The sequence below is a fragment of the Scylla paramamosain genome, chromosome 21 (genome assembly GCF_035594125.1).
Source record: "Scylla paramamosain isolate STU-SP2022 chromosome 21, ASM3559412v1, whole genome shotgun sequence".
NCBI classification, from domain to species: Eukaryota; Metazoa; Arthropoda; class Malacostraca; order Decapoda; family Portunidae; genus Scylla; species Scylla paramamosain.
In genome coordinates this window covers 12,446,206-12,473,266 of record NC_087171.1, presented here as the reverse complement: position 1 = coordinate 12,473,266, position 27,061 = coordinate 12,446,206, and the positions used below count along the sequence as shown (strand labels likewise).

Genomic DNA, 27,061 nt, shown 5'->3' with positions numbered 1-27,061 from the left:
GTGAGTGAAGGAAAGCTACGGTAAGGAGTGTGTCGAGGAGCAGGAGGGCGAAGCGTCGCTGGGATAGAGGCCGTATTCGTTCGGGCCGTCAGAGAAATGGGAGGCCGGAGCGGAGAACAGAGGGCGAAGAGGAGGGAGGGAAGGCTTGTTACCGAGGTTCATTTCGTCTCGTGTTTCTCCCACCGCCACGTTCCCAGCTCTCTTTTGATGCTGGGCTGCGTGGTCTGATTTTCCGCTCGTCTAGTTAGCGACGCACTCCAAGCCCTAAGTCACGATGGTTCACGGAGAGGTTATGATTTTATTAAGGCCAACATCTCCGCCTCCCTCGCGTGCTGTGGTGAGGATGTTTACAAGTGAAGGTTCCCACGTGGAGTAGGAGGCGTAACTTTATATCCACTAAGGAGTTTCGTCTCCTTTACCTTTTTCCTTGTTCATTTCTCCCGCCTTCATTGCCTCATCTGTTTATTTGCTTGGAACATTTCGCAAAATTTATAGATGGAATAGATGAAACGAACGTCCTGCCGCGCCTATTATCCTTTAAAACGTAATATGCAGTTATTTTTTTTCTCCCGTATCATATTCACGCCTATAAATCCAACAATCCCCTGCCAGCCCTCACAGATCCCCTTCCCCCTGGCGCCCCGCCCCTCCAGGCATCCACCAAACACTCCCACACACCCCATATAACCCTACTTAACCCTCCATGCTTCCGATCCTCAGACACTTGGCTTCTATCTTCTTGTGACCGCACCCATTACCTTCCCCTCCCGTACACACTTCGCCTCTAGTCACCGCTCCCTCTAAACTCCCGCGTTCTCATCCACTTATCAGTATTTAACATAATACTCTGCTTATATGAAAAACGTAAGATTCTAGTAAACAGTCCCCATACTCCTCCCTTCCCTCCCTTCTGCTGCTCTGTACCCGGAAAGTCAGGCGTACAGTGAAGTGGTATGTGTGTGTGTGTGTGTATGTGTGTGTGTGAACTATGTGAGTACGTGCCGTGGCCCCTCCCTGCCGCCGCCCCGTCCCGACACCTGCACCCTGCTTGCTGTTGGGTTCCGCTTGCAGTATATTTATGGAGAACAGGTCGTTCACTATACATGTTTACAGAAAACAAGCCGAAGCCCTTAATAATGTTCGCTATCCCTCAACACAGTATTGGTTGTTTATTTACAGCAGGTCTGGGGGCAATGTTTACGTTGCTTATTTCAACCCACTCAGCAGGATGGCAGTTTCACCTTCTTCCCTCCGCCGTGTTCGTCAGTAAGGACTCGAGATATTTCAGACACAAGTATGTTTTTAATCATGAATATCTAGGTTGCAGATGATGCGTCACACATCCCCTAAAGACAGATTACTTCGCAGAAATGAGGATAACTGAAGGCAAACGCACTAAGACTTAAAAAAAATACTGTTTGTTCGCTCTTAGTCTCCAGGTTTTAGGTCACGAAATAGTTATCGTGCGTGGTGTTTTTGGATAGGAATCGGATTTTGTGAAATACATTATGAAACTATATATCTTAAACTTCTGTGATTTATCGTTTTATCTTCTCAGCACAAGATCCCTGCGCTGCACATTATACATTCCTCTCACTCCTCAGAGCGTGGCCAAAACACTCGGCGACACTAAACGCCACAAATAGCGGAACAGACGCGTGTACTGTATCTTTCCCGGCTAAGCAGGACGAACACACACACACACACACACACACACACATACAGCAGCACAAAATACAAATCCACGCAACAATTACTGCATGTCCGCGAGACCAGATTCCATCGGTACAAAAGTTTCCATAACAACGCTGCGCTGAGTGAGTGCTTTGACAAGAGCTGACGCTACATTTGAAATAAAGTCCAAAGTAAAGGTTTCTCTGGTTACTTAACTGACAGTTGTGTCTCCTCAGTGAAAAGCCATTTGTCAAAGGCTCACCATACCGAATGATTTAAGAATTTACTTGAAAAGTTGTTAATATTCTTTCCCTCGTACAACACGTTTACATTCCCGAGGAACCCCTAGTTTGTAAATACCGTTTGAGGTGAGTTTACAAACAGCGGCGAAGTACAACAACATCATGATCTGTTGTTGATAAACCCGCCACGGGCACTCATGAAGTAAAGTCAGCGAACAGCTCCTGGCCAGGACAACTTTTCCTCCCTCGCTGCCCTTCGACCATGACACGTCAGGGACCATTAGCGCAATAGCGCGTGGAAGGGAATCCTAAATGGAGACTGTGACACCCATCTTGCTGGGATTCCACTTGTCGCTATGTTGCATGGGTGCATCATCTCGCTCATTGCGGCGGAGGTCTCAGTTCTACACGTTAGTAGCTACAGAGGACTCATGCACTGGCAAAGTTTTCGTGAAGTTTATTAAAATATTGAGACAGATCTTATAGTCTAATGCATGAAGTCCTTCCGCATGGTAACACGATGCACAACACTTCGATAATTCAGTTGAAAGGCCTCCAGAAAGGTCAGGATAGCGGCGATCAGTCAAACAAAGTGTGTGTGGAGGAGCGGTGCACAGACTCCCTGGGCAGCTTGAGGCGGGCCGCGTGACGTGCAGGACAGGTGTGCGGGGTGACGGGTGGCTCTGCTCGCTACACGTAACAGCCGATGAGGAATATATTTCACGTCTTGTGCATAAAATACGGGCGACAGTTGCAAGAGCGTGGGGAGAAGCAAGGCTGCAACGCTCTCCTCGTAAACCAACAGCGGCCAGTGTGTTTGTGCCGGAAAGGAAAAGCACTGCCTTGTTACACGGTTGAGCCTCCTGCTCCTATTTGCAGTTTCCGTCTCACTGGCGTCCCTTTAGCAGACAATATATCAGGTAGAATGTAACACAGCGCTTCAATATTTGAGAGTGAAGACTCTAAGGACCTTACTATGTGTGTGTGTGTGTGTGTGTGTGTGTGTGTGTGTGTGTGTGTGTGTGTGTGTGTGTGTGTGTGTGTGTGTGTGTGTGTGTTGGCCGGGAGCCAGGTAGGTGCGCTCAGGCTAAGTGGAAAGCCCAATTAACATGTCTTATTTCCGAGTGGATCAGTGTGAGGTGAGCGCGAGGCTGCCGCCGCTACACTCCCTCATCGCCCACACACCCTCGCCTCTTGACTCCGCGTGTCCATCTCTGTCATCGCCTCGCATCCCACGACGACACCCTCCTTCCCCCTCTTTTCTCTCTCTCTCTCTCTCTCTCTCTCTCTCTCTCTCTCTCTCTCTCTCTCTCTCTCTCTCTGTGCCTACTTGATCACTGTTTATGTCAACGACTCCCACGTTTAGTAAAATTATTTTCTTACTTTATTTTTTTGTATCGCCACCATGTTTAGAGAGAGAGAGAGAGAGAGAGAGAGAGAGAGAGAGAGAGAGAGAGAGAGAGAGAGAGAGAGAGAGAGAGAGAGAGAGAGAGAGAGAGAGAGAGGAGAGAGAGAGAGAGAGAGAGAGAGAGAGACCGTAAACACACACACACACACTCGAATAAAAACAAGATACGCAAAATGGTCTCCGTGCATGAAACAAAACATGGCAAGTAAACACTCCCGCGGCAGCCTCATCGTACCCTCGGCAGCGTTGCATAAATTACCCGCTCAAAATTAATGGCACCAGTGAACGCCTGGGAAGAGAAGGAACCGTGGATTTAGGAGGAAGACGTACAATTGACATCTCTGTGGATCTGCACTCTGGGGACTTGTAGCTGTGTTAGGAAATGCTTCTGCTCTGACACGCAATACGGCTTTTTGTATAAGTTCGTCCCCATAGAAATGCTTATCCTTGTTAAGAAGAACAAGAAAAAAGAAAAGAAGATGATGAAGAAGAAGAAGATGGTGATGATGATGATGATGAAGAAGATGAAGAAGATGAAGAAGATGATGATGATGATGATGATGATGATGATGATGATGATGATGATGATGATGATGAAGAAGAAGAAGAAGAAGAAGAAGAAGAAGAAAAATGACAACAACAACAACAACAACAACAACAACAACAACAACAACAACAACAACAACAAGATGTACATTATTCAGGGAATCCACGGACACACAAAATGAACTCACTGCGGATCATGAAGATTAAATTATAAAATAGCAAACAGTAAAACCAAAACTACTTTGAAATTAGATAATAATAATAACAATAAATTCAAGTAAAATTCACAAAATTCGCATACTAAAAAATTATACTTCTCTTTTACCCGAATAAGCTGTTGATATTTACAGTTTATTGCTTACTGACGCACATAACCGTTTCAAAAAATTCTCTTTTCTCTCACTCTTTCCCTTTCTTTTACTGGTAATACATTTCCTGTTGCAATGTTGATGGCCAGTATTGTGGAATCCCTCTAAACAATTATAAAAGTCAGTTACATTTGGTCGAAAAAAAAATAAAGAACGAGAAGAATCAATATTGCAATAAATGCTTTGCGATACTGGACGACAGATTCTTTTTTACCCATCAAGAAGACCAGCCAAGGAACTGTACAGCGATGAACTAACATGTGTCATACTCTCACTAGCAGTCAAAGAGTTCATGCCATCAAGCCAAGGTGTGGAGGACTGCAGGATGTTGCTGGTACACTGAGAGGCCATCTCCATCTTCTTCAGGGGCGGAAGTTGGGGGCTTGGCCAGATGCAGGGCGGGAACTTCGCGAGCTACACACAGGGAACGCGCGTGCACACCCCTCACTCCTATACGTATCCGCAGATGAACCAGGTAAGCCGCCTTCCTGTCCATCTACTTTATAACATGTTGAGTTCATACGTGATGAGTGATTGATTGCAAGACAGTAATCCTTTTTCAATTATTTAAAGTCTGGTGGTTATCCTAAAACAAGAATGGATGATTCAGTCTCATGTACTCTGAATTATATAATTTGGGATAGGAAGTGATAAGTCATGAAGTCAGTGTTTCCTGGTCTCTAAATAGTGAGCCAGACCAGATCCCTTTTAATCCTGACATCACAATCCATTAAACAAATACACACACACTAGTTAATTACATTCAACAGTAGAGCTAAATATTAATATCAAATAGGGAAATTAGTATTTTCCAGGCAACTTAAACAGTGAACCACTCCAAATCCCATTCAGTAGTGACATCACAAACCAGTAAACAGTGCTGAGAATAAATAATATTACAATAAACATCTACAATACCTTATTCTTTCACGATTCTAAAGTTAATTTGAATATTGGCCTAATCCATTATCCTTTCAACTCCAACGCAACATAACACAAGGTACTGCTGAGAATAATTAAAGGTACTGCTGAGAATACGTAACACATCAGTAAGTATCGACATTAAAAAGAGAGATCAAGATTTTTAAGACATTTGAATTCTAAACCAATCCAGCAACCCCTTTAAATCCAGCCATGGCACACTAGACACTGGCGAAAATAAGTAACCTAATGCCACGGTACAACAGCTCCAGGGGCAGATGCAGCTCAGCGGAGGGTACCAGCAGATCGGCAGCTCCCTGGGCTCCACGCCTCTCACTTCGAGTAAGTCGACTACTTTTCCTACACTGACGACCATCCGTTATTTTTCTCTGGCACTTTCTATTCTCACTAACATCCCTTATTTTCCCTCTGACACTTCCTACTCTTCTCTCTGACATTTTCTATTCTTACTAGCATCCTTTACTTTCCTCTAACGCTTTCTACTCTTACTAGAATCCCTTATTTTCCTCCGACACTTTCTACTCTTGTCTCTGAGACTTTCTGCTCTTACTATCATTCCTTATTCGACTATGACACTTGAAACATTTCTCCCTCTTGGATATTTTCCCCTCTTAGACATTCTCCACTCCAGATTATTTCCTCTACATCATATTTGTAACCTCTCATCTCGAATAAGTCTACGACACTTTCTGCACTTACTAGAATCCTTTGTTTTCTCTGACACTTAAAGCATACACAATATCCAGCTGTTTCTTTATAGTCTTTATTTAGCATTTTTGTTCAATTAGCGTCAGCGGCACTTTTTTTTTTTTTTTACATAATATACACAAAAGGAAGAATTATATATAATAATATAAAGTTATTGACAATTTTTGTGGCACACACACACACAGACAAAGAGAGAGAGAGAGAGAGAGAGAGAGAGAGAGAGAGAGAGAGAGAGAGAGAGAGAGAGAGAGAGCCCTTGCTTCCATAGACGTAACAACCAGCCATGTCTCCTTCAGGCGCCTTAGGGTCGAGTTTCCCAAGCCACCTGAGCGGGGGACTGTTGGGCAGCTCCTCCCCGTCCATATCATCCCCGGGTAGCACACACACCTCCCTGGGCTCGGCGCCTGAACTGTGGACCTCAGGCTCGAGCACAGGACTCCACTCCAGCCTCGGTGCCAGCAGTTTTCTAGGGTCCAGCAGTAGTCTGGGATCCCCCTCCGCCACGCCTTTCCAGCCCTCCTTCGGTAATCAAGCTTTCTATTGCTATTTATTCATGTAAGATGTGTACTAGCCAATGGAAAGAAAAAGACCGGAGAAAATGGCCCACTGAGGTGTGTCCCAAAAGAAAAGTCAAAAGGAACATCACGACAGAAATGCTCGACTTCTTATATAACCTTGAATGTACATTGGTGTTTGATTAAATCAGGTTGCTTCAAAGAAAAATGAGATGATAATGACGAAAATAATAATGAAATATATGATGCTACTTATCAGAAAAGAGGATATATTTTCGTCTGCCAAAGAGAGACGAACGTGATTCCATAAATTTGCTCAAGTTTTTATCGCAGTCTACCTCCCGTTATTATTTTTTTTCTTGTCACTGAGTTGTATGGACTGACTGATCTCTAAGCTTACCTTGTATAGTGATTTTTTTTCTTCGGTAATTAAAACATTATTGAGATGGAAATTTATACTTTAGATTGTCTTCCTTAATTCTGTTACTAAGGCGTCTAGTAACGTTAATCTTCGTGGTTCTCTAACTTTACATTCTTTGATATTTTTGTGGGTGTTTTTTGTGGGTGCGTTGTTTTCTCGTTATCAAGACATATAGTAAAGTGATTTTAATTTCTGTGCATATTTTTTTATTTAGTTTTTGGCAGTGAGCCACAACGTAATTATTTCCTGATGTTTACATTTATCCTTTGTAATGCCTTTTTACTTAAATAGAGCATATATTTTAACACTCCTCTCCATTACTTTTTTTCTCCTGCAGGAAGCGGCGGCGGCAGCTACGGGGCGGGGCTGAACGCGTGCCGCCGCCAGGGTGAGGCCACCACCTCTTCCCAGCTGACGCCCCTCCCCTACCCCTACCCCTGCTGGCCAGACTCCAAACCCTAACAGGTCAGTTTTCTCTCTCTCTCTCTCTCTCTCTCTCTCTCTCTCTCTCTCTCTCTCTCTCTCTCTCTCTCTCTCTCTCTCTCTCTCTCTCTCTCTCTCTCTCTTGGTTTTTCAGCCCTGCTCCAAGTGTTTAACTCTTGCATTCAACTTCAGACTTTATCGCAAAGCTCATTTCAGGAAAGTTCAGAATATATTGGGAAAACTGCAAAGACTGTGTAGTTTGTCCTAATGTTTCGCACGAGCGGTTCTTTATTTATTTATTATTCATTTCTTTTTTTCATACGATAGAACGGCCGTGCGAGTGTCAACAAATATATCTAAACCCGATTTTTTTTTTTTTTTATCAGTACGGTTCACCTGCGGCAATTTACAGCACATACAGAAACGGTAACGCGCTCAGTTCGCCCGGGTTTTCTCGAGATAGAGAAAGAACTGCTTGCATCTTTAGTCTTCTCTTTTTTTATATATAATTTATTTTCTTTCAATGTCTTTTAAAAAGTGACTGATGCGTCAGTGAAATCCAGCAAAATCATCGGTGGAGAGCCAGGGTAGTAGCTGTATTACTGAAATTGGCATGGTGTGCAAATTGTCGTATTGAATGGTTATTACTCTTCAGAATAGTAAGATTTTTATTGGTCACTTAGTTTACATCTCTTATAACATTAGGTATTTCCATCTTACTTTTTTTGTCTCCAATGCCTCTGGAGTGTTTTGATTTTCAGCATTTCCATAATATTTTCATAATGAGATGTGGTGTTATTTTGCTTTATCGACCATTTCCAGATGATGACCAGAGACGCTTTCCCTGGACTGGCGTGAGGCGGCGCGACACTGGAGAGCTAATGACCCTGACGTTACTCACCACACCCAAGCACTGCTGACTGGCCGCCGACTCCCATACACCTTCCTTCAATACCGTTGCCATAATGTAACGATTTCATCTGGTGACGAAACAGTGACCGAAATACAAAAAATGTGGCAAAAGATATACATGTTCTGAATTTAACAGAGAGGAAGCACTGCAAGGATAAATTTATCACGTTGCCTGCCGCTGCATAATTCCCCGCTGGCCGCTGGAGTTCAGCATGAGTGGACTGACAGGACAGCTGTCGTGTGAAGACAGCCTCAGTTTCAAACAGGGTAGCTTCTTTGTACTTAGCTGTACTATCAACGGAAGACAGTGGACTGCAAGGGACGCACAAAGCTACCATACAGTACTCTTGAAATAGAAGGAGAAATACAGAACAATATACTCGCGTCCTCTTCCCCGTCTTCGAAATCAAATCAATATTCCTTACATAAGCTAACAAATCACAACACATCTTCCCCAAGACAAGTAGATAAAGTTTGATGTCATACTGAATTAGTGACCGGACAGCCAGTTCTTGCTCAACAAACTGGTGAAACTTTTGAATGTCCGCTGAATGGAATTATGGTACATATATGTCTGACAAATACACCAAGATGCAAACCAGTGCCTTCAAAAGTGCTACTATGAAATGTTACAATGCCTTTCGAATCTATAAGATAAACTGATACTTCCTCTTCTTGTCTCTGACTGCTCTCATTTCTCAAGATTGATAAGATGCTCTGTTGCAAGTTTAGAGCATAGTTTTGAAAGACATCATTGACAACAGACGTGATCGAATACCTCAAAGCTTCCAGTGCCTGTGACTGTACTTTTGCTCAGTTAAATAACCTATGGTCACTCAAATTAAGTAAAAAGAGCAGTACTGCCAATACCAGCCAAAAACTTGAGAATACGAGTTTTCTTGCATCTATCATAACCATTTTACACCAGCATCATGATATCTCCTTCACCTAAGGACAACATAACATAATACCGTGGCATGACAACCGCCAAGAAGTTAAAATACAGGTTCTCATACAAATTATGGAGATCTTCAGTCCTAAGCATTAATCCTTTTATCACCACGGCACCGATTTCATTATATTCTGGATGTCATTAGCTAGAAGATAATAAATTTAGAATGATAACTTTCATTATCAAGGGGTTTCAGATCATTTAGTTACACATCCAACACATCCACATTTTATTAACTGCATTATGATTAACAAGTAGGAGATTTCATAAAGTTTGGAGGCTGTCTGCAGCGCTGAATGGTTAAAGAATTATGCAGATATTTCAAGCCACAACATTCTAAACCCATCTCCTTGTCTCTGTTCAGCGGCCCTGGTCAGTGTCCGTAACTCCCACCGCCCCTTACCACGCCTCTCTCTCTCTCTCTCTCTCTCTCTCTCTCTCTCTCTCTCTCTCTCTCTCTCTCTCTCTCTCTCTCTCTCTCTCTCTCTCTTTTACCTCTTTGAACACATCGTTAGTGCAGTTATTCAGAGTCGTGAAGGTCCAACCACTGTCCCCTGAGAGCGTATGTGTGATCAGGAGACACTTATTGTAGTTGTCTGCGCACTTCAACCTTTTAGTATTTATTCTTTACGATAATAGGATAATAATTACAGTTTCATCAGACTTCGGCCACACTTCTGCCCCGTACAGTTCAAACAAACCCAATATATAGGCTTACATATAGTCTGTATATTTTTGCAATGGATCCTCTCTTCTTATTTCCCATCCTCTGTTCCCCATACTGGTCCATACCCATCCATACAGATCACACACACACACACACACACACACACACACACACACACACACACACACACACACACACACACACACACTAAAATAGAAAGTTATATGATTAAAATTTCTCCTGCTTCTCGATAAGTAACAGTAACATCGTGACCCTATACAAAACCAGGAAAACAAAAGTGATGAAAACATAAGATTATTATGATCTGTTTTCCCTTCCTCACGTGAACAAGGATAAACAAATACATGAATAAAGAGCGAAACGAACATAAAGACATGCATATTTTCTTTTTAAGATGAACTGTTAAAAAAAAAAATCTATGTATATGATGAGTGTGCATGACTGTACTGTACTTTTTTTTTTTTCGTCGTTGTAGTCAACAGTGTGGTAAAATAACACACTGACTTCCATTGTGCTCAGCGTTCTCCTTCCATCCTGCCACTGCCACCAATAGTTCAGTTGTATGTGTTTGTGATTAATTGAAAGAATCGCGGTTACCCTTTACAATATATAACAAGTACAGTGAAGCAGAAGTAAAAGAATAAAGTACGATCCACTACAACACGGGGCAGACTTAACATTGCCGCTTCCGATCCTTCTACTCGTACTTGTAAAATGTTGTAAAGGACACCACAAATCTTTCAGTTATCCCAACACTCAAGTCTTCTGATGAGTTAAGAATCCATCAAATTTCATGTTACTAGATCAGACCTAAGACTTAAGACAGAAGGAAAACGCAAAACAACAGAAGAGTGAGACAGGTTACTCCACTGCTGGCTAGGACGGTACTACCACAACCGTACCGTACGTAAACAACCACCCCACCGCCGTGTCTTTACCTGCCACCTGTCCGTCCAGAGGCGTCACGCACGGCCCACACACCCACACCAAGGATGGTGCTTTCTTCCTGATCCACACCTACCGCCTCTTGAGTCTCAAAGAGTATTTGGATAAGTACCTGGATGTATATAATTATATATTCTGTGGTAAAGGCATTGCTCTACTCTGCTTTTTTTATTTCCTTTCTCCGGCCCTTAAGGGAAAACATGCAACGTATTCTGTAGTCACGTTTTTTTTTTTTTTTTTACGTAATAAGAAAAGAGTTATCGTTTTTTTTTACTTACTGTTTATCGTGTTTGTGGAATTCTTTAGAGTCTCTCTCTCTCTCTCTCTCTCTCTCTCTCTCTCTCTCTCTCTCTCTCTCTCTCTCTCTCTCTCTCTCTCTCTCTCTCTCTAAGCTCTCTGATCCTCCTCAAGAGCCCCTCACACCCACTTGACGTCTATATATCTCCGCTGGTGGAGCCGTGTCTGGGTTCTCTTTGTAAGCGATTGTTTGGTCGCATGCTGCCGCCGCTGGGACGATATTTTGAGGGAGTGAATCATCGTGTGTCCTACGTTTAAAGTATTCCAAAGAGATGAAGCGCAACCACATCTTCATTTTTTTTTTTTTTTATTAGGGAATGGCTATATTAACACAAATTGAAAGGAATGCATGTGTTTTCCTTGTGTAAAATATAAGTGACGGAAGTTGTATTTTTCTCTCTGTTTTTATAGATTTCATGAAACGAACGTTATGTGGTTTAGGGATGTATTCTTAATTAAACGTTGCAGCGCCAAATATCGACTAGTTTGTTTGAACAGGCTCCAACAGAAATTATAAAGATCTTCAAGGGTGTTTCCATAATTGTGAATAAACACAGGTTAACAATTAGTCTACACTCTACATAGTCAGTAGGAAAATACACAGACACACACACACACACACACACACACACACACACACACACACACACACACACACACACACACACACACACACATATGATTATCTCTTCGGCCTTTGAAAACAATCCTGATGAGAAAACAAAGCGTTTGTGATTGCTGATCGTAATCTAGCCTAAGTCAAGATATAAGAAGGAGATAGGAAGAAATAGGCTCTACGATTAGGTAGCACATGAATGGAACAGATTACGTTATCAGATTGCCAGTGCAGTCAATAGGAAGTTTTAAAAGAAAGATTATGCATATTTGTGAATGAGAACAGGCACGTGTGCACCTACCAACTTCCTGTAGATTCCCTTATTTTCTTATGATATGAAGTGAATCACATGTTGTAATACCATTATGGGCCGAGAGGAACCCGTCAAGAGTACGTGTTTGTGTGGAGACAGCGAGACATTAGCGAGACATTATCCTTAGCCACTCCAAGACACATGGTAGGATACATGTGGGACGTCATAAATCTGTCTTTAGAATCACTTGGAGTTATGCAACTCTGTGTGTGTGTGTGTGTGTGTGTGTGTGTGTGTGTGTGTGTGTGTGTGTGTGTGTGCGTGGGTGGGTGGGTGATGTGGGGATAGGCATGTTTATCTATGCATATGTTATTGTTATCATTACTTAGTTTTATTCCCTTTCCTATCATCATTATTACTGTGTTGTTTATTGTTGTTGTTGTTGTTGTTGTTGTTGTTGCTGTTGTTGTTGTTGTTGTTGTTATGATCATCATCATCATCATCATCATCATCATCATTACTATCAGCAGCAGCAGCATCATCACCATCGTAATATTACTACTGACATTATTATATTCCCTGAGCATTCATCAGTTTAAACGAAAATTATCTCTAGTAAACAGTCCTCACCGAAAAACAATGTGAAAACATTACAAAACGTACTTGAGAGCATCGTGTCAAAAAGCTACTGCTGATAAAGGCGTAACCGCAGCTTTCGGGACAGTGACTGAGCATAATGGAAAAGTTGAAGCGTTTTCTGTGTCTCGGTGGCACTAAGATCTAGGAGGTGGCCCCAGCGGGAGTGAAGGTGGCAGATGCTGGTGACTACACACGCCGTTGCCATCCTCAAGCCAGCCACCCCGACCAAGCCCGCATTTTGAAACTTTCTCTCTCTCTCTCTCTCTCTCTCTCTCTCTCTCTCTCTCTCTCTCTCTCTCTCTCTCTCATAAGCGCAATTTTCAAAGGCCACAGAGATTATGAGTCGGGTTCTAATGTGTGTGTGTATGTGTGTGTGTGTGTACCTGTTTCATTCCTGATGCAGAATCCGTGTTTAACTATCACTAGAATCACGAAAACACCACTGAGAACTTTTATAGCTTGTTAAAAGCATTCGAAATAGAACGCTGAAACGTTTGAGAATACGGATCTGTTTTAACAACACACACCACCACAACACAACAAAGAAATGTGTAAACTCAAGAAAGAAATGTAGTGATAAATACGATGAATAAAGGGTATCTAATATTAACGTGTAAATTTTGGTCCTCGCGAACATAGCCTCCCGTGAAGCTGACAGAGCCTAGCGTCACCCCAGCAGCTGTCCACCCTCCGTCACCCCGTCCGTCGCACCCTCCTCCCCGCTCCTTGTCACCCACCTTCAGCCACTCAACAAAAAATCTTATGTGTAAAGAAAGTATGTGCGAGTGTCAGGAATGCCCAATCATTAATTCTACCAATAGACAATGTGTATTTGGTGTGTGCTGGGAAAACCTGACCCCCGTCATTGATGAATAAACGAAAATGAGAGGTTATATATATATATATATATATATATATATATATATATATATATATATATATATATATATATATATATATATATATATACTCGTCACTATTACGTGTCACTGTTACTATTGGTAGTGTTATTTCTCTATAAAAGGCACAAACGAGAGGGTTTTCATGTCTTGCCTCTTTTGTTCACATTATGTTTACTAAGAAAAAGATGGGCGGCCTTCATCTTTTAACCACCAATGACACCATGACATGAAACTGAACTGGTCAACCTTTTTAGAAACCCTTCTTAGATTTAAATTTGAGAGCGATAAACTGAGCTTTTCTTTTTATCCTTGGCTAATCCCCTTGACACGTGAAATTGCAATTTATTAAAAACAAAGGACTACATAAACCAATTTTATTGCGAGCGAAGCTAAATTTACTATGGAGGTTGTTTCATTTTGACCGACCATGCCCGGCCTGATCGTAATGCTATCCAAACACCATCTCCGGAACTACGTGACAGACCGTAACGAAATTAGCACCATATGATAGAACAACTCTATCAATTTCATGATATAGCTTTCATCCCTTCGTCAATCGCTTTCCGAGGTGTTTTACTGGTTTCACTTACTCGGATATTCTTCTTCCTGCTAATTAAATTATGACGATAAGTCAGGGCAGTCAGGGTTCAGTTATAATTGTTGTATTGTTGAGTATTGAAGGGAGTGTTCCAAGCCTTTGTGGGAGGACGAGGAGGATGACGACGAATATGGAGTCAGCTTCAGGAAGTGCTGACGTGCAGTGCTGTGTTCGTGAAATGTGTGTGTGTGTGTGTGTGTGTGTGTGTGTGTGTGTAGAGGATTTTCCCATTACTACCGTCCCCTCCTTGCCTTCAGCTAAGCCGACATACGTAATTCCACTCACTTCTTCCTCTGAATTTTAATGTCACTGAAAGTCTCTATTGGTGCCATATGACCTTGTTGCCGAGCCGACTTAAGATCGATCATCCAACAGTCACTGTTACTTCCCACACAACAACAACAACAACAACAACAGTGTTAAATTGCTCCACAATAACAATTGTTTCATCAACATTATCGTGTAATAAGGTCAATGACCATGTAAATAATATTTATGAATTCTTCAAGCACTTAATCTTTTATTCTCTTCCACTGTTGTCGCTTCTTACGCTTAATAAAATGGTCATGTGTAAATTAAGACTAGAATTTTTGAAAGACAACATTGAAAGCCAAAGAAGGGATGGAGTAGTTTTAGTCATCCAGTGCCTTTAGTTTTATTATAGCTACGTAAAATCGTCTGGGCGACTCAAGTAAATAAACATGTATGCTATTATCATTAATCCTTTGATTGCTAGGGCTTCTCTATCTTAATAAGTAAAAATTCAAGTTTGGAGTATAATTTTGAAAGATACCACTGTAATTAGCAAGCAAAAGTGAAAGGAAGGTATTATTTGACAGAATGCAGCTCAACTTGAAAGAAGGCAAATACAGGCAAATACAGAAGCTTATCATCCTACATGAAGGTACTGATGGAAAAAATTGGTTCTCAAATAAGTGGTAAATGACGAATAGATTCAGTAATCATGCTGTAATGCCAGGTCATTGAGAAACTTTAAAAGTTTAGATTTTTTTTTTTTTTTTTTTTTTTTTGTATAGAGATGAGATTCGGATATTGTTAAATTTATTTCATACAAGGCCTATACTGGTTTCTTGTAGCTTTTCTTGTTCTTATTATGAAAACTTTACTCGTATCAACTCTTTTTTTTTCCTTCTTCTTTTTACGGTTGAAAGAGATGGATGGATTCATGCATGAATTTTTCTCGTTTATACTCGTACGTAATTTTCTCGGGTTCTGATAATTTAATCCCTTCGTTTGGCTGTGAATCATATCCAGGAAAATGTAAGAGGAAAAACTACTATACGCACCAATTACTAAGAAAGAGAATGAGGATACAACGTTGATTGTTAATTAAACTCACGCCTACGTAATAGGCAAAGCCTATTATGTAGTCAAAGCCTATTATGTAGGCGTGTACTATTGTATTGTATGTATTGTATTGTATTTCATTCTCTGCAATACAAGTACAAGTAGCTGAAAGATTTATTTTACTCACTATCTTACCAGCAGTATGCTAGCCCGAAAGAAAATGTATGAAAGTAGGGCAAACTTATGTGTTTAAATTACAGTGAATGATAAGATAAACAGTGTTTCCTTGCGCCAGCTCCTTTGATATTACGTCGTAGATATGCTCGATAAACATAGTTATTGTTCATACTGGAAAAAAAAAAAAAAAAAAAAAAATATATATATATATATATATATATATATATATATATATATATATATATATATATATATATATATATATATATATATATATATATATATATATATATATATATCCTTTTAAAAACAGGTCAGTCATGGAAAATAAAACCTTGCTAAGAAAAATCCCCAACAGTTGCGATGAAAATCTTACACTAGCTATTGCTCACTTTTCCTATTTCTAAGCGGACCAACACAGCTTCATCAAGTCTGCAGGTTTTGGTTATCTTTCCTAATCCCTTGTACTTTCATAAAAGAAACGGCCTCTAGTGACATTTAGTAGAAAAAAAAATGTAGATGTTGATAGAAAAAAATGGTAAAGAAATTACCATTGAACACTGAAAATAGTCTCTACATAACTATCAGAAGTGAAATATATCATTGTTCATAACAGGAACTGTTTTTAGTTTTACTGAACATGCAATCATTCTCAAAGCTTAAAGACAAAAATACAGTTTTGAAGTTACATTACATATTGTGGTTTATCATAACGTTCGATCCTTTTCACGGGCTTGTTTTGGGAATAAAGTACCGAGTAGTCTATAGTGTGCAGTAAGTGGAGTTGAGTCTTTATTGACATGTCGGGTTGAAGGTATCTATAGACGTGTTGTGGCCTTGAGGTGAGGATTCCGTGATCTTGACTCATACAAGGGTGCTGCTCCTCACTACTCTATCCAGTTTTTTTTTTGCAAGATGTCGTGGTTTGGAGGAAATTCGGATAGGAAGATGCAAGGTGAGTACGAGTGTGATGCACCAGCGTGGTGGATAGTGATACTTTCCATATTTTGTTAGGGACGGCAGAAAATAATAATTGTTTCAGTGTATACTTATTATGATGCAATTGCAGTCATTGAAACTCGTCATGTAGCAAGTAGTTAAGGAATCCTTATGTCAGTAATCATTTGGGCTTCTATTGTCCATATTACTTTTTTTTTTCTAACTTTCACATGTTTTTAGATGCTTGTCAAACTGAAAGTGAAGAAAAAAAAACGTTTGATTATAGAAATCTTTCTTTCAGAATATGAAAAAAGGCACCAGTTTGAGGCACATTATAGCTAATGTTAATATTAGCAAGGCTGGGTACTTCTAAAGTAGATCAATGCCACCAAATGGTTCAAAGAAAATGTGGTCACAATTGGACATCAAGTGGTGTTATATTTAGTTTAAAAATACCTCTCATTTTTATGCTCTGACAGGAAGATGGGACCATTGATGATTTGTCACTGTCTCCTTACCTGGTTGGGCTCCCAACATGGAATCCCATCACAGCTAGCACACCAGCCTTAAAGAGGATCACCAAGGAATGTGTATTAATAAAAAGGGCAGGAAAGTGTGCTATAAGCCCAGAACAATTGTCAAGGGAATAACAGGCTGCTTAGAAGCAGGAATCCAATAAGTGGTCACCCAAGAAATTACTCATTCCTTTCTTAAAACTATCAAGAGAATCTGCTCATGCCACTTTGATGGGAAGGGATTTCCAGGCTTTCACCACTCTGACTGAAAGGCATCTCTGCCAGGCATCACAATGACTTAAGGAACAAAGATTTTGTAATGATGTGCTCTCGTGCCAATAGTAGGAGCCAAAGTAAATAAATCATTATTGGGGAGATCATAAAAAAATCTTCCAACACTTAATAAGGTCGGCCTGTAACAGTCTCCCCTTCACTGAAAATAACTCCAGATACATAAGATGCTGAGCATATGACATTCTAGAGACCTTGAATCTTCTTTGTCCACTGTTGCTGTAATGATTCTAGTGGCTTTAGGTCAGTGACATGACCAGTATTCCAGACAGTAGATCCAAACTCCAGAAGTGGGCATATGCGGGTAATAAGGAGGGTGACCACAAACTTGGGGGAGTGGCATAGTGTGGACTTAACAAATTGTTGGTTAAACCAGCTGCTTTGGAAGCAATAGAGCAGAAGTGACTGTGATATCTCAAAGTTGAGTCAGCTGTAATACCAAAAGTAGGAGCTACTCCCAGATTCTATATGAATGTTGTAGAGGTATTTAAAAGTTTATATAGAATGAACATAAAAAAAGGAGGCTAGAAGATTCTATATAATTCATTATTTTAGTGGTATCTTCACTTCTGCTGCAGGCTTTAATGCTCATTAGAACATAAGAAAATAAGGGAAGCTATAAGAAGCCATCAGGCCTGCACATGGCAGTCCCTATATGAAACATACCTATTTCCACTTATCATCCCATCCATAAATTTGTCTAAACTTCTTTTAAAGCTCCCTAATGACTCAGCACTAATAACCTGATTACTGAGTCTATTCCATTTATCTAACACTCTATTTTTAGAACCAATCCCTTCCCATCTCTTTCTTAAATCTAAATTTTTCAAGCTTGAACCCATTATTTCTAGTTCTATCCTGACTCCTGATCCTGAGAATTTTGCTTATGTCCCCCTGGTTAAAACCCCTATACCATTTAAAGACTTCTATCAAGTCCCTTCTTAACCTTTGTCTTTAAGGAATGTAAATTTAATAGCTTCAGTCTCATTTCATAAGGAATACCCCTCATCATCTGTATCCTTATAGTCATTCTCCTTTGTACCGATTCTAATATATATTCTTCCTGTAATATGGGGACCAGAACAGTACAGCATAATCTAGATGAGGTCTGATCAGTGTCAAATATAACTTCAATATTACTTTGGGACTTGCTTTTAACACTCCTAAAAATTAATCCTAATACCTGATGTACCCTATTTCTGGCATCAATGCATTGATTTCTTTGATGGAGATTAGAGCTAACTATAACACTAAAATCTTTTTTTGTTCCCCCAGAGCTTCATAGCAATGAAAGAAAGGCTACCTGATCTGTGTGTAACATAAGGGATGCAGACTTTCCATATCTGTACGCAAGTTTTTGTTAACGAATTTATTATATTAAGTCTAAACTGTATTTCTGTTTTTTTTTTTTCAGATTGCTTGTTCCAGTTGAAGTTTTGTGAAAAGCAGATGGAAAGACTGGCAAAGAAAGCTGAAAAAGACCAAAAAGTAATGCAAATTATTTTTATTAGATACTAGTTGGTAGAAGTCTTCATGCAGATTAGACTCAATTATGAATCCTGCAACTCCTATGTTAAGGTTTCATGTTGCACTCCTTCATCAATAATTTCTTGTAGAAATCCTTGCTAAAAGAAATTCTTTCTTTGTGCTGAAATATTAACTGCGTATTGAAACAGTGAATTACAAATTACTGTAAGTATACACAATTAATTTTATGTATATTGATGTTTTACATTGCATGAGAAAACAAAAATGGTAAGGCTTATACTTTGTAAATTTCAGTCTCAAGAACCTAATAAAACAGTTCTGTTCAGCCTCATCCAGTTCCAGTATCCCTCCTGGTCCTATGTAACTAGTTCCTGGACAATACTCCAGTATATTCTCCTTGGCATATTCATGTCCAGCTGAGCATTCATTGACAAGTTCAGTTTCCTCCTGTTTGGGTTTTGAATAAGAGTATTTTTTGTTCCTGACAAAATTACTACCATCCCTGCCAGTACCATGCAAAGTCTCTCAAGGCATCTTGATGAGGAAAAAATATAAACTGAAATGGTATTGGTGCTGTGTAAGCTGTATACATTAGCACATCCATCACATTAGTTCTGGTAAATTTGTCACTGAAGTGTGTAGATCATCCTAGTTGCATTAAAGAAGACACTGAAGTGTACAAGGAGAAACACTGTTTTCTTTTTTTAAGTAAATATTCTTGTGTAATTTCAGCATTATTGTTTTGTAATAACTGGTAATGATGAGATCATGGTACTTCTTGACTGCCTTGTGTGTCAAAAGTTATGTTTTGACAAAATACATACTACATGTTTGCTAGAAATACTTGATTGTCACAATAAACATTCTTCCATTCCAGATTCAAGAAGGCAAGATAAAGAAAGCTCTTCAACAAGGCAATGTTGAGGGAGCAAAAATTTATGCTGAAAATGCCATAAGGAAAAAAAATGAGTCCTTGTCTTACTTGCGCATGGCGTCAAAAGTGGATGCTGTACAGTCTAGGTAAGTTTCCATATAGATTTTGCAGCTAAGTCATCATAAATACATACAGAATAAAAATAAAATCTAAGACCGCAATAGAAATTTAATGTGTTTTAATGTATTTTAATACAATTACCAAATACAAACACTCTTCCATGCCTTCTGCACAGAATGGAACTCTTAGTGTGTGTGTGTGTGTGTGTGTGTGTGTGTGTGTGTGTGTCAGTAAAATACCCAAGTATATTCTCATATTCTTTTGGAGCCATATGTCAGCAATCCTCTCTAGATTCCACCATAGAAAATCTTAAATTGTCTCATAAAATTTAACATTTGTCATCTAAGATTACATGCCACACAGAGGTTAGCAGGTGGTTATTTTGTTAGTTTGTACAATGATTTTCTTTTTCATTTATTTATTTACTTCAAACAGGGTTCAGTCCACATTGGCCATGAAGGGAATCACCAAGAACATGGGTTCTGTAGTTAAAGCTCTCGACCAGGCTCTTAACACCATGGACCTGCAGAAAGTATCTGCAATTATGGACAAATTTGAAACACAGTTTGAAGACCTTGATGTGAGAACTTCGGTAAGTAATTAAAAGTTTTATATAATAATTCTTGATAAGAAGTACCTCATAAAGCACTGACAAATCAATGAGCTGGGCAATTATTCTTTTACTAAATGTTACATTTGGTTCACTTGTCACTTCTTTAGTCTATAAAGAGTAAGAGAGTACTCACCCATATGAGCAAGATTTAAAAATTGTTATTTTACTTGTTAGTCTTTGCCAAATCAATCACCACATGAGTCAGTGTGTAGGAAAGAATTGACTATTGTTATGCTCCCTGTTTTCATGACCAAAAAATTCATTAATTGAATGTTCTTAAATCACTATTCATTCATACTATTACATGTGTGATGTGTCATTCCTAAGTTTTGTTGCCTCTTTCTTAGTCTTCAAGCACTTCCTGGTTTTGCTGTCATTTTTCATGTTTTTGGGATTGATCTTTGTAATATTTTATGTGAAATGAGTCTGATTTGCATTCTTAACTTAGGATGTCTGAATGCACTTGTGAATGGCATTGTATGTAGAAATGAGGAAACAGTGGTAGCAGAAATGTATGTAGTTACTCAAACAAAATATTTTATGTTCAAGTTATGGGATTTCAAAATTATTGATGTATGTAACACCAGATAAGTCAGTCTTTGGTGTAAATAGATTGTTTAGAGTTAATTATGGCTCAAGTGGTTAGACATTTAGGAGTTGACAACAATGGAAAATGTGAGGAGGGAGTCAGGTTAACAGCAAGTGGGCAGTCTGTTGGTCATTGTTCCAATGTGTGGTTGTCACAGCTGTGTCTGTTGGTGGCGATTCATAGGCCTTGGTATCCAGGTTTGGTATTGTGTCAGTGTGTTGGATGGGGTCTTGGTGTGGCTGTCATATGAGTCTTGAGGGTGTTGGTGATTCAGTCTGACTGGGAATGGAGAGGTGGACTATGGACCGGAGAGGTGATTAAGGTCACAGGCTGTTATTCTGCTTAGGCAAACCTTTTTTTTTTTTTTTTTTTTTTTTTTTTTTGTCTTAATTTTTTTTTTTTTTTTACTACATAGTCTTAAAACTGAAGCTGCAAAATCTGGTCATAGATATTAATTAGTTCATAGCTTAATCTCTAAGTGACTTGGTGACCAAGGCCAGCCCTCTTGGTTTTGTTACTCCAGGAAAATAAAGTATTTTGAAATTCAACTTTATTTACTGAAAACAATGCAAAAATATCCACCATTCCATGGAAAATAATGAGATAAGCCTCATTGGTCTAGTTTCCTGAAAACATAGCAGAGTTTATTAAGTCTTTCTTTTTGTTCCAAGGTGCTTGAAGACAGCATGGGAGCTGCCACTACTCTTTCTACTCCAAAAGAAGCTGTGGACTCTCTCATTCAGCAAGTTGCAGATGAAGCTGGTTTAGAAGTGATGGACCAGGTGAATGCACAGTCTATACCCACTGCCACTCTCACCACTGGTGAACGCACCACAGACCAAGAAGATCAGCTCACTAGACGTTTGGCAGCACTCAGAAACTAAGCTGTACCTCATGGTTCAGGTATGTTTTTAGTACATCCCAGTGTGAAGGAAACCTTAGAATTGGTTAGATATGGAATTAAACAATGTTTCTTATTTATCAGGCTCGAACTAGATTAGAGTGATTCATGACACATTTATGTTCTTTTATGATGGTGGAATAATGATTTTTCAGATATTTTCTCTTATTAGCTGTAATATGAAATTCTTAACTTGAATGTAATTGTTACTTTCTTTACCATCCACCACAGTTACTTATAATGGGCATGAAACTTCATTCTTTGCCTCTTGGATTTTTTCTTAATTTAAGAACTAACTTAATCCACAGCTCCAGTGTTGGGAAAAACTGACAGGCTTCACTATCAGGGGGAAGAACAAGTATCCCTCAAGGATTCCTTTATTTGGAGGGATCTTTTCCTCACCACTCAAGGGAGTGATGCAGAAGCTGTGTCTGAGGAGGAAGTCAAGGGCTCCACATGTGCTACACTAAAACAAAATAGACAGGTTGGGCCCACAGTGTTGCTTTAAAAACAAGAACAAAAAGACTGTGATTACCATGGTAAGCAAACACTAGCAGTCTTTGGTGTGATCCAGTTACATACATAGCTGTACATATGTGTATCTGGTGTTGAAGATGCTCATATTGAAAGCAGCCAAAGGTTCAGTCATGAGAGAATGATGAATGTGAATAATATTCTAGAATGTCATTGCTATACAAGTATGGGTAATAGTTGGAAGATGCTGAGCTTGGTTTGAGCAGGAAACTTGCTCCCTGTCTCTCCTCTTCATTCATTGATTTGTCAGCTCTAGAAAGAAGAGAAAAGAAAAAAAAAAAAAACTGCCCAGTCTTCTGCTCTCAATCCCTACATTTTGTCTAAAAGTAGATAAGCCTTACCTCTCTTATTTCCAATGTTAAGGGATGCATTTTAATGCATAATAATTTTTGCTTTTATATCAACAGTAAATTACAGAAATTGCAATAGAATATTTTTATATATAAAAGTTTGTAAATTACAATAAATGTTTCCTTTACATTAATGTATACAACTGTAGAACCAATATTGTTCGAAGGGCATAAAGCTAAAGGCTGTACTTGTTTATCTGAAAGTACATATAGCAGTGGTACATTTTTCACTAGCATTGAGAAAGTGAGGGATTTCAGGACCTAGTAAAACATGCTACAGCTTTAATACAGTAGGAGACTTACATAGTGTAGAAGTTTTATTGATATACATACTTAATTATGCTTGGGTGGAATGCACTATTTTACGGTTTGAATATATATATATATATATATATATATATATATATATATATATATATATATATATATATATATATATATATATATATATATATATATTATTTTATTTTCATTTTATTTATTTATTTTTTTTTTTACTGCAAAGATGGGAAATATCCTGAGAACTAGCACATTCATTATTTTCTGTAACATTGGTCGCAATCACTAACTTAAGAACTCATTTTAAGTGTTCATCTGTATTCCTGTTAGTATATTTAATGGAAAGCTTTTAAATATATAAGGAAATTTTAAATTATATGATAACCCAATTCATATTAACTCATTAGGTACTTATATTCTCAGTAATTCACATTTTAAATGGTCATTTGCATCTCAGAGGTGGCTAGGTCACTGTGAGTGGCAACTAGTACTGAACTTGACCTAACTTTTGGTGATTCCAATTGTGGGGCATGCTTTGAACTGTTTGAATGACAGAGTAGTCTCATCTAGGGATTATCAGGGTTGTGTGTCTCCATGTTCTTGACAAATTCTCAACTTGTCTGGGTGCCTCTGAGGCTGGTTGTGGACTGTAAGGTTGTGTACCTCTGTGTTCTTAACTGTGGACTGTAAGACCAGGCCAAATTAGCCCTGAATGGAGTAGCAGACAAGGTATCTACATGCACACGCACATTCAAACATTTCTTCATATCTAATACTTTCTTTGTGTACTCTCTTCAGCAGTAAGGAAAAAAAAGTTATACAAGTGTTAGTCTGATTTCTTGTGCAAAGCATAAGCATGGTATTGCCTCAGTGGTTTTTCATTCATCAGATGTAATGCTATGTACTGCTGCATCATGGGATTATTTACATGACCAATGAAAGATTTGTCACATTTCAGCCTCTCTGTCTATTATCACATTGCATTCTTAATTAACTTAAGATAGCAGTGTAATACTGTTTTGACAGACTCCAATGGCAATTAAAATTACAATTGATATTCTTAAATTTTAAAGGCTCTGTACATGGTTACATGTGTCAGCCTTCTTCATCTATTAGCAGCAATTGCACATTCTTGCAGCGTCTTTTTACAGGCTTAGATGAGGCCCTTCTGGATCACTGAATTCCACGTTTTCTTGGGGTCTACCTTGAAAAACCTTACCTACCAAGTATCTTAAAATCTCTACCTATTTTCATTCAGTCACTCTCTGCCATCCTCCCAATAAACCCTTACCACCTCAGTCTGTTTCTTCTCATCACTAGAATGATACACTTGTCTCATCCTCTCCTTCAGTCCTCATCACTTTTTTATTTTTATTTTCTGTGGTGACAGCCTTTTATACATGTACAATACTAGTTTGCATCAGTTCATTCAGCCCTTTTTTTAAATAAAAAAAATTTTGTCTTGAGACATGATATTTGTGAAATATATTTTAGTGTATGTTTCATCAGTGTTTTTGTTTTATCATTATAAGGAGAATTATACATTTTTTTTTCCTGGCCAGTTTACAATGCACGAGTTCAAACAAGGTGTTTCTTTAGTGAGTGCCATCCTCCAAGCATTGATTTATCTGAAAAGTGCTTGTTGTGAAAGTAATGAAAGTGTTAATTAAATACTGAAGGAATGAATCATACAGAGTGGTTGAGCTGGTCAAATGGAGTATCTTATTATGGTTTCTTTTCTCAAGAGAATTAAATAACAAAGGTTTATAAAAGGTACTTGTATTAAAAAGTAAATATGTGACATTGTCTTAAGAATCATAATAAGCAGTAAGTTTCCTGACTCAGCATGTCAAGTAGCAGTTATATCATCAGGACCAATACTGATTTTTGTGGCCATGTTCATTTGTGACCACTCTGAACCTCAAACTTGAGCAGAGAACAAGGATCAAATTCTTTGTCAAACTCAAGAAATGGAGATCTTTGAAATTATACATCATACTGATAGAATTGTATCAGGGAGCTTGACAAGGTGCTTTGAGTGGCATTTGTAAAGGAACAAAACATCACAGAAGGATCATTTGATCACAATCTAAGGAGTTCTTGACATCATATATGTGTCTTGTGCAATTCTCATGTTCATTTTGAAATTGCAAATCATTGTCAAGTTCATGATCAAGCTCCTGGTGCATGAGCAGAACTGAGATGAAGTCTATGAGGATTTCTGTGAATATCTTAGAGATAATTCAACTTCCATGTCAAGAATCATCATTGGTAACAAGGCAAGGCAAGTTATGAGCACCATGACGATTTTTCATTTTCAACACTGGTAGGTTTGTGCTTTGTGGATTCATCTCCTGGAGTCAGACTGTCAATGCCAAATTTTGCTGGTATTCTAAAGCATCTGAGGTAGAATATTCACAAGTGACCTGACATTGTAGTAGGAATTACTGTTGTATCATGACAACATGCCTGTTTAAAGTGCATTGAGCATTTTCATCCACACCATGATCATGCTCCCTATCTACCTGCTGGATTTGACTTCAATGAAGAGCTCAATGATAGACTTGGTTTAGTACCAAAAATGAAAAACAAACACCTAGTCAGAGTTTTGCAACTTTCAAACTATCTCATTCACCAATGAAACTTTGAAATTCTTTTTCCTAATTGTAACCTAAAATATGTACTTTTCTATTAATATAGTTACATTAATAAGATTTCAAAATATTTTGAAAGGAGCAACAACGATCATGTGTTTCACCAGTTTTCACAGCTTGTTCACAGTCACCCAATCCATCATTCTGCATTAACTTTCAGTAATATGCAATTGGAAACATATCATTTACTGGGAAATCTAACATAATAGGCAAAAAATAGGTTAGAAAGGAAGAAAACATGAAAATCATACTTAAATTATAATGTAACAAGCAGACAATCCCTGCAGTGAAGCAGGGAGAGGGAGAGAGACTGAAAGTTGGTGGGAGAGCAAGGTGGAGGGAGTGTCTTGATCATTCTACCCTTCAGTTATTTCAGTTTGATGTACTTCACTTAAAGCTTGCCAAAATGTGTAAATTGCGATAAAAGGAAACCAAAACAAAGAAAAATTCCATTATATTTTCTTTTAACTCATGATTTCATTGGGTTGTGATATAAATACCAAGAGCTAATGATTGGCTCGCTTCCCACCTGGAGGCACATGACCAAGCCTGTCCTTCAGTTCTCACAGCAGAACTGTAGCGCAGCAATTAAGGCCACACCCCCTTGTTATTTTAGCAGGATTTCAAAATTAAAGATCATTCAATTTCAGTTCAGCTCTCTTCTCTCGAGAAAATAAAGGTGGGAAAAGCCAATGAAGTGAAAGATGTATTTTGTTGTGAGGACACTCCACCAAGTCTGTCATATGCCCACACTAGGTCTAAGGGATATATATATATATATATATATATATATATATATATATATATATATATATATATATATGACGTGCCTAGAGTCAGAAGGATGAAGCTGCCAAATGATAGTTTCAAGATAACTACACTTAAAGTTGGTGTAATATATATATATATATATATATATATATATATATATATATATATATATATATATATATATATATATATATATATATATTTCACACTGTTCAATGCTCTTTTTCAGGTTTTATTTCTTGCCACCTAAATCTTGTTTTAAACTGGCAAACTGTTGTACTCATTATTCTCATTGCATATTTTACTAATAGTCATACTTGATTAAATGTTACCTGGAAATTGCTGTTGGAATTATGAAAATGTGTGGACATTGTGGTCATAATTGATTCACAGGGAGTGGAAGAAAATTTAAAATAAGCTGCTGATTATCTGTAAACTTAATTTGACTTCACTGCTCTCACGTTTACTGTTCCCATACTTTGCTTGTGTCCAAGCATGTTGTATCTGATTTCTCGTATAATGATTTTTATGCAGATTCAAGAAATTGCCTGATTTGAATGAAAGTTGTATTACTAATAAGGTATAACAAATACAGATATCTAAAAACAT

General features: G+C 38.6%; 2 protein-coding genes across 5 annotated transcripts in view; both read left to right on the top strand.

Moving 5' to 3' along the window:
• The window catches only part of LOC135111038 (forkhead box protein L2-like), a 59,131-nt gene extending 48,229 nt beyond the window's left edge, over positions 1–10,902 (top strand). The window contains exons 8-12 of one of the 3 annotated variants that reach the window (XM_064023945.1): positions 4,605–4,713; positions 5,426–5,501; positions 6,185–6,412; positions 7,162–7,289; positions 8,070–10,902. In XM_064023945.1, the coding sequence (XP_063880015.1) occupies positions 4,605–4,713; positions 5,426–5,501; positions 6,185–6,412; positions 7,162–7,286 (538 nt within the window). In that variant the 3' untranslated portion in view covers positions 7,287–7,289; positions 8,070–10,902. Of the gene's footprint in view, positions 1–4,516; positions 4,714–5,425; positions 5,502–6,184; positions 6,413–7,161; positions 7,290–8,069 lie in introns of those variants that run through there. The other 2 variants (XM_064023947.1, XM_064023946.1) reach the window with 2 other exon arrangements.
• Positions 10,903–16,329: 5,427 nt separating this feature from the next.
• On the top strand, positions 16,330–27,060 carry LOC135111041 (charged multivesicular body protein 1a-like). Of its 2 annotated transcripts, XM_064023950.1 has the most exons (7): positions 16,349–16,489; positions 16,953–17,057; positions 18,694–18,767; positions 19,645–19,787; positions 20,197–20,353; positions 21,635–21,866; positions 22,173–27,060. In XM_064023950.1, the coding sequence occupies exons 3-6, from the start codon at positions 18,729–18,731 to the stop codon at positions 21,845–21,847; spliced, it is 552 nt and encodes a 183-aa protein (XP_063880020.1). In that variant the 5' UTR covers positions 16,349–16,489; positions 16,953–17,057; positions 18,694–18,728; the 3' UTR covers positions 21,848–21,866; positions 22,173–27,060. The 2 variants fall into 2 exon arrangements, with proteins under 2 accessions (XP_063880019.1, XP_063880020.1); XM_064023949.1 differs by lacking the exon at positions 16,953–17,057 and having other exon boundaries at positions 16,330–16,489.
• Position 27,061: the final 1 nt, after the last annotated feature.

What these genes read in the sequence shown, in the direction of transcription:
- LOC135111041 (XM_064023949.1), top strand. Translation starts at nt 16,450, where the DNA reads ATGTCGTGGTTTGGAGGAAATTCGGATAGGAAGATGCAAG. An exon ending in AAGCTGAAAAAGACCAAAAA is followed by an intron (nt 18,768 to 19,644) that starts GTAATGCAAATT and finishes CTTCCATTCCAG; the next exon opens with ATTCAAGAAGGCAAGATAAA. An exon ending in GTGGATGCTGTACAGTCTAG is followed by an intron (nt 19,788 to 20,196) that starts GTAAGTTTCCAT and finishes TACTTCAAACAG; the next exon opens with GGTTCAGTCCACATTGGCCA.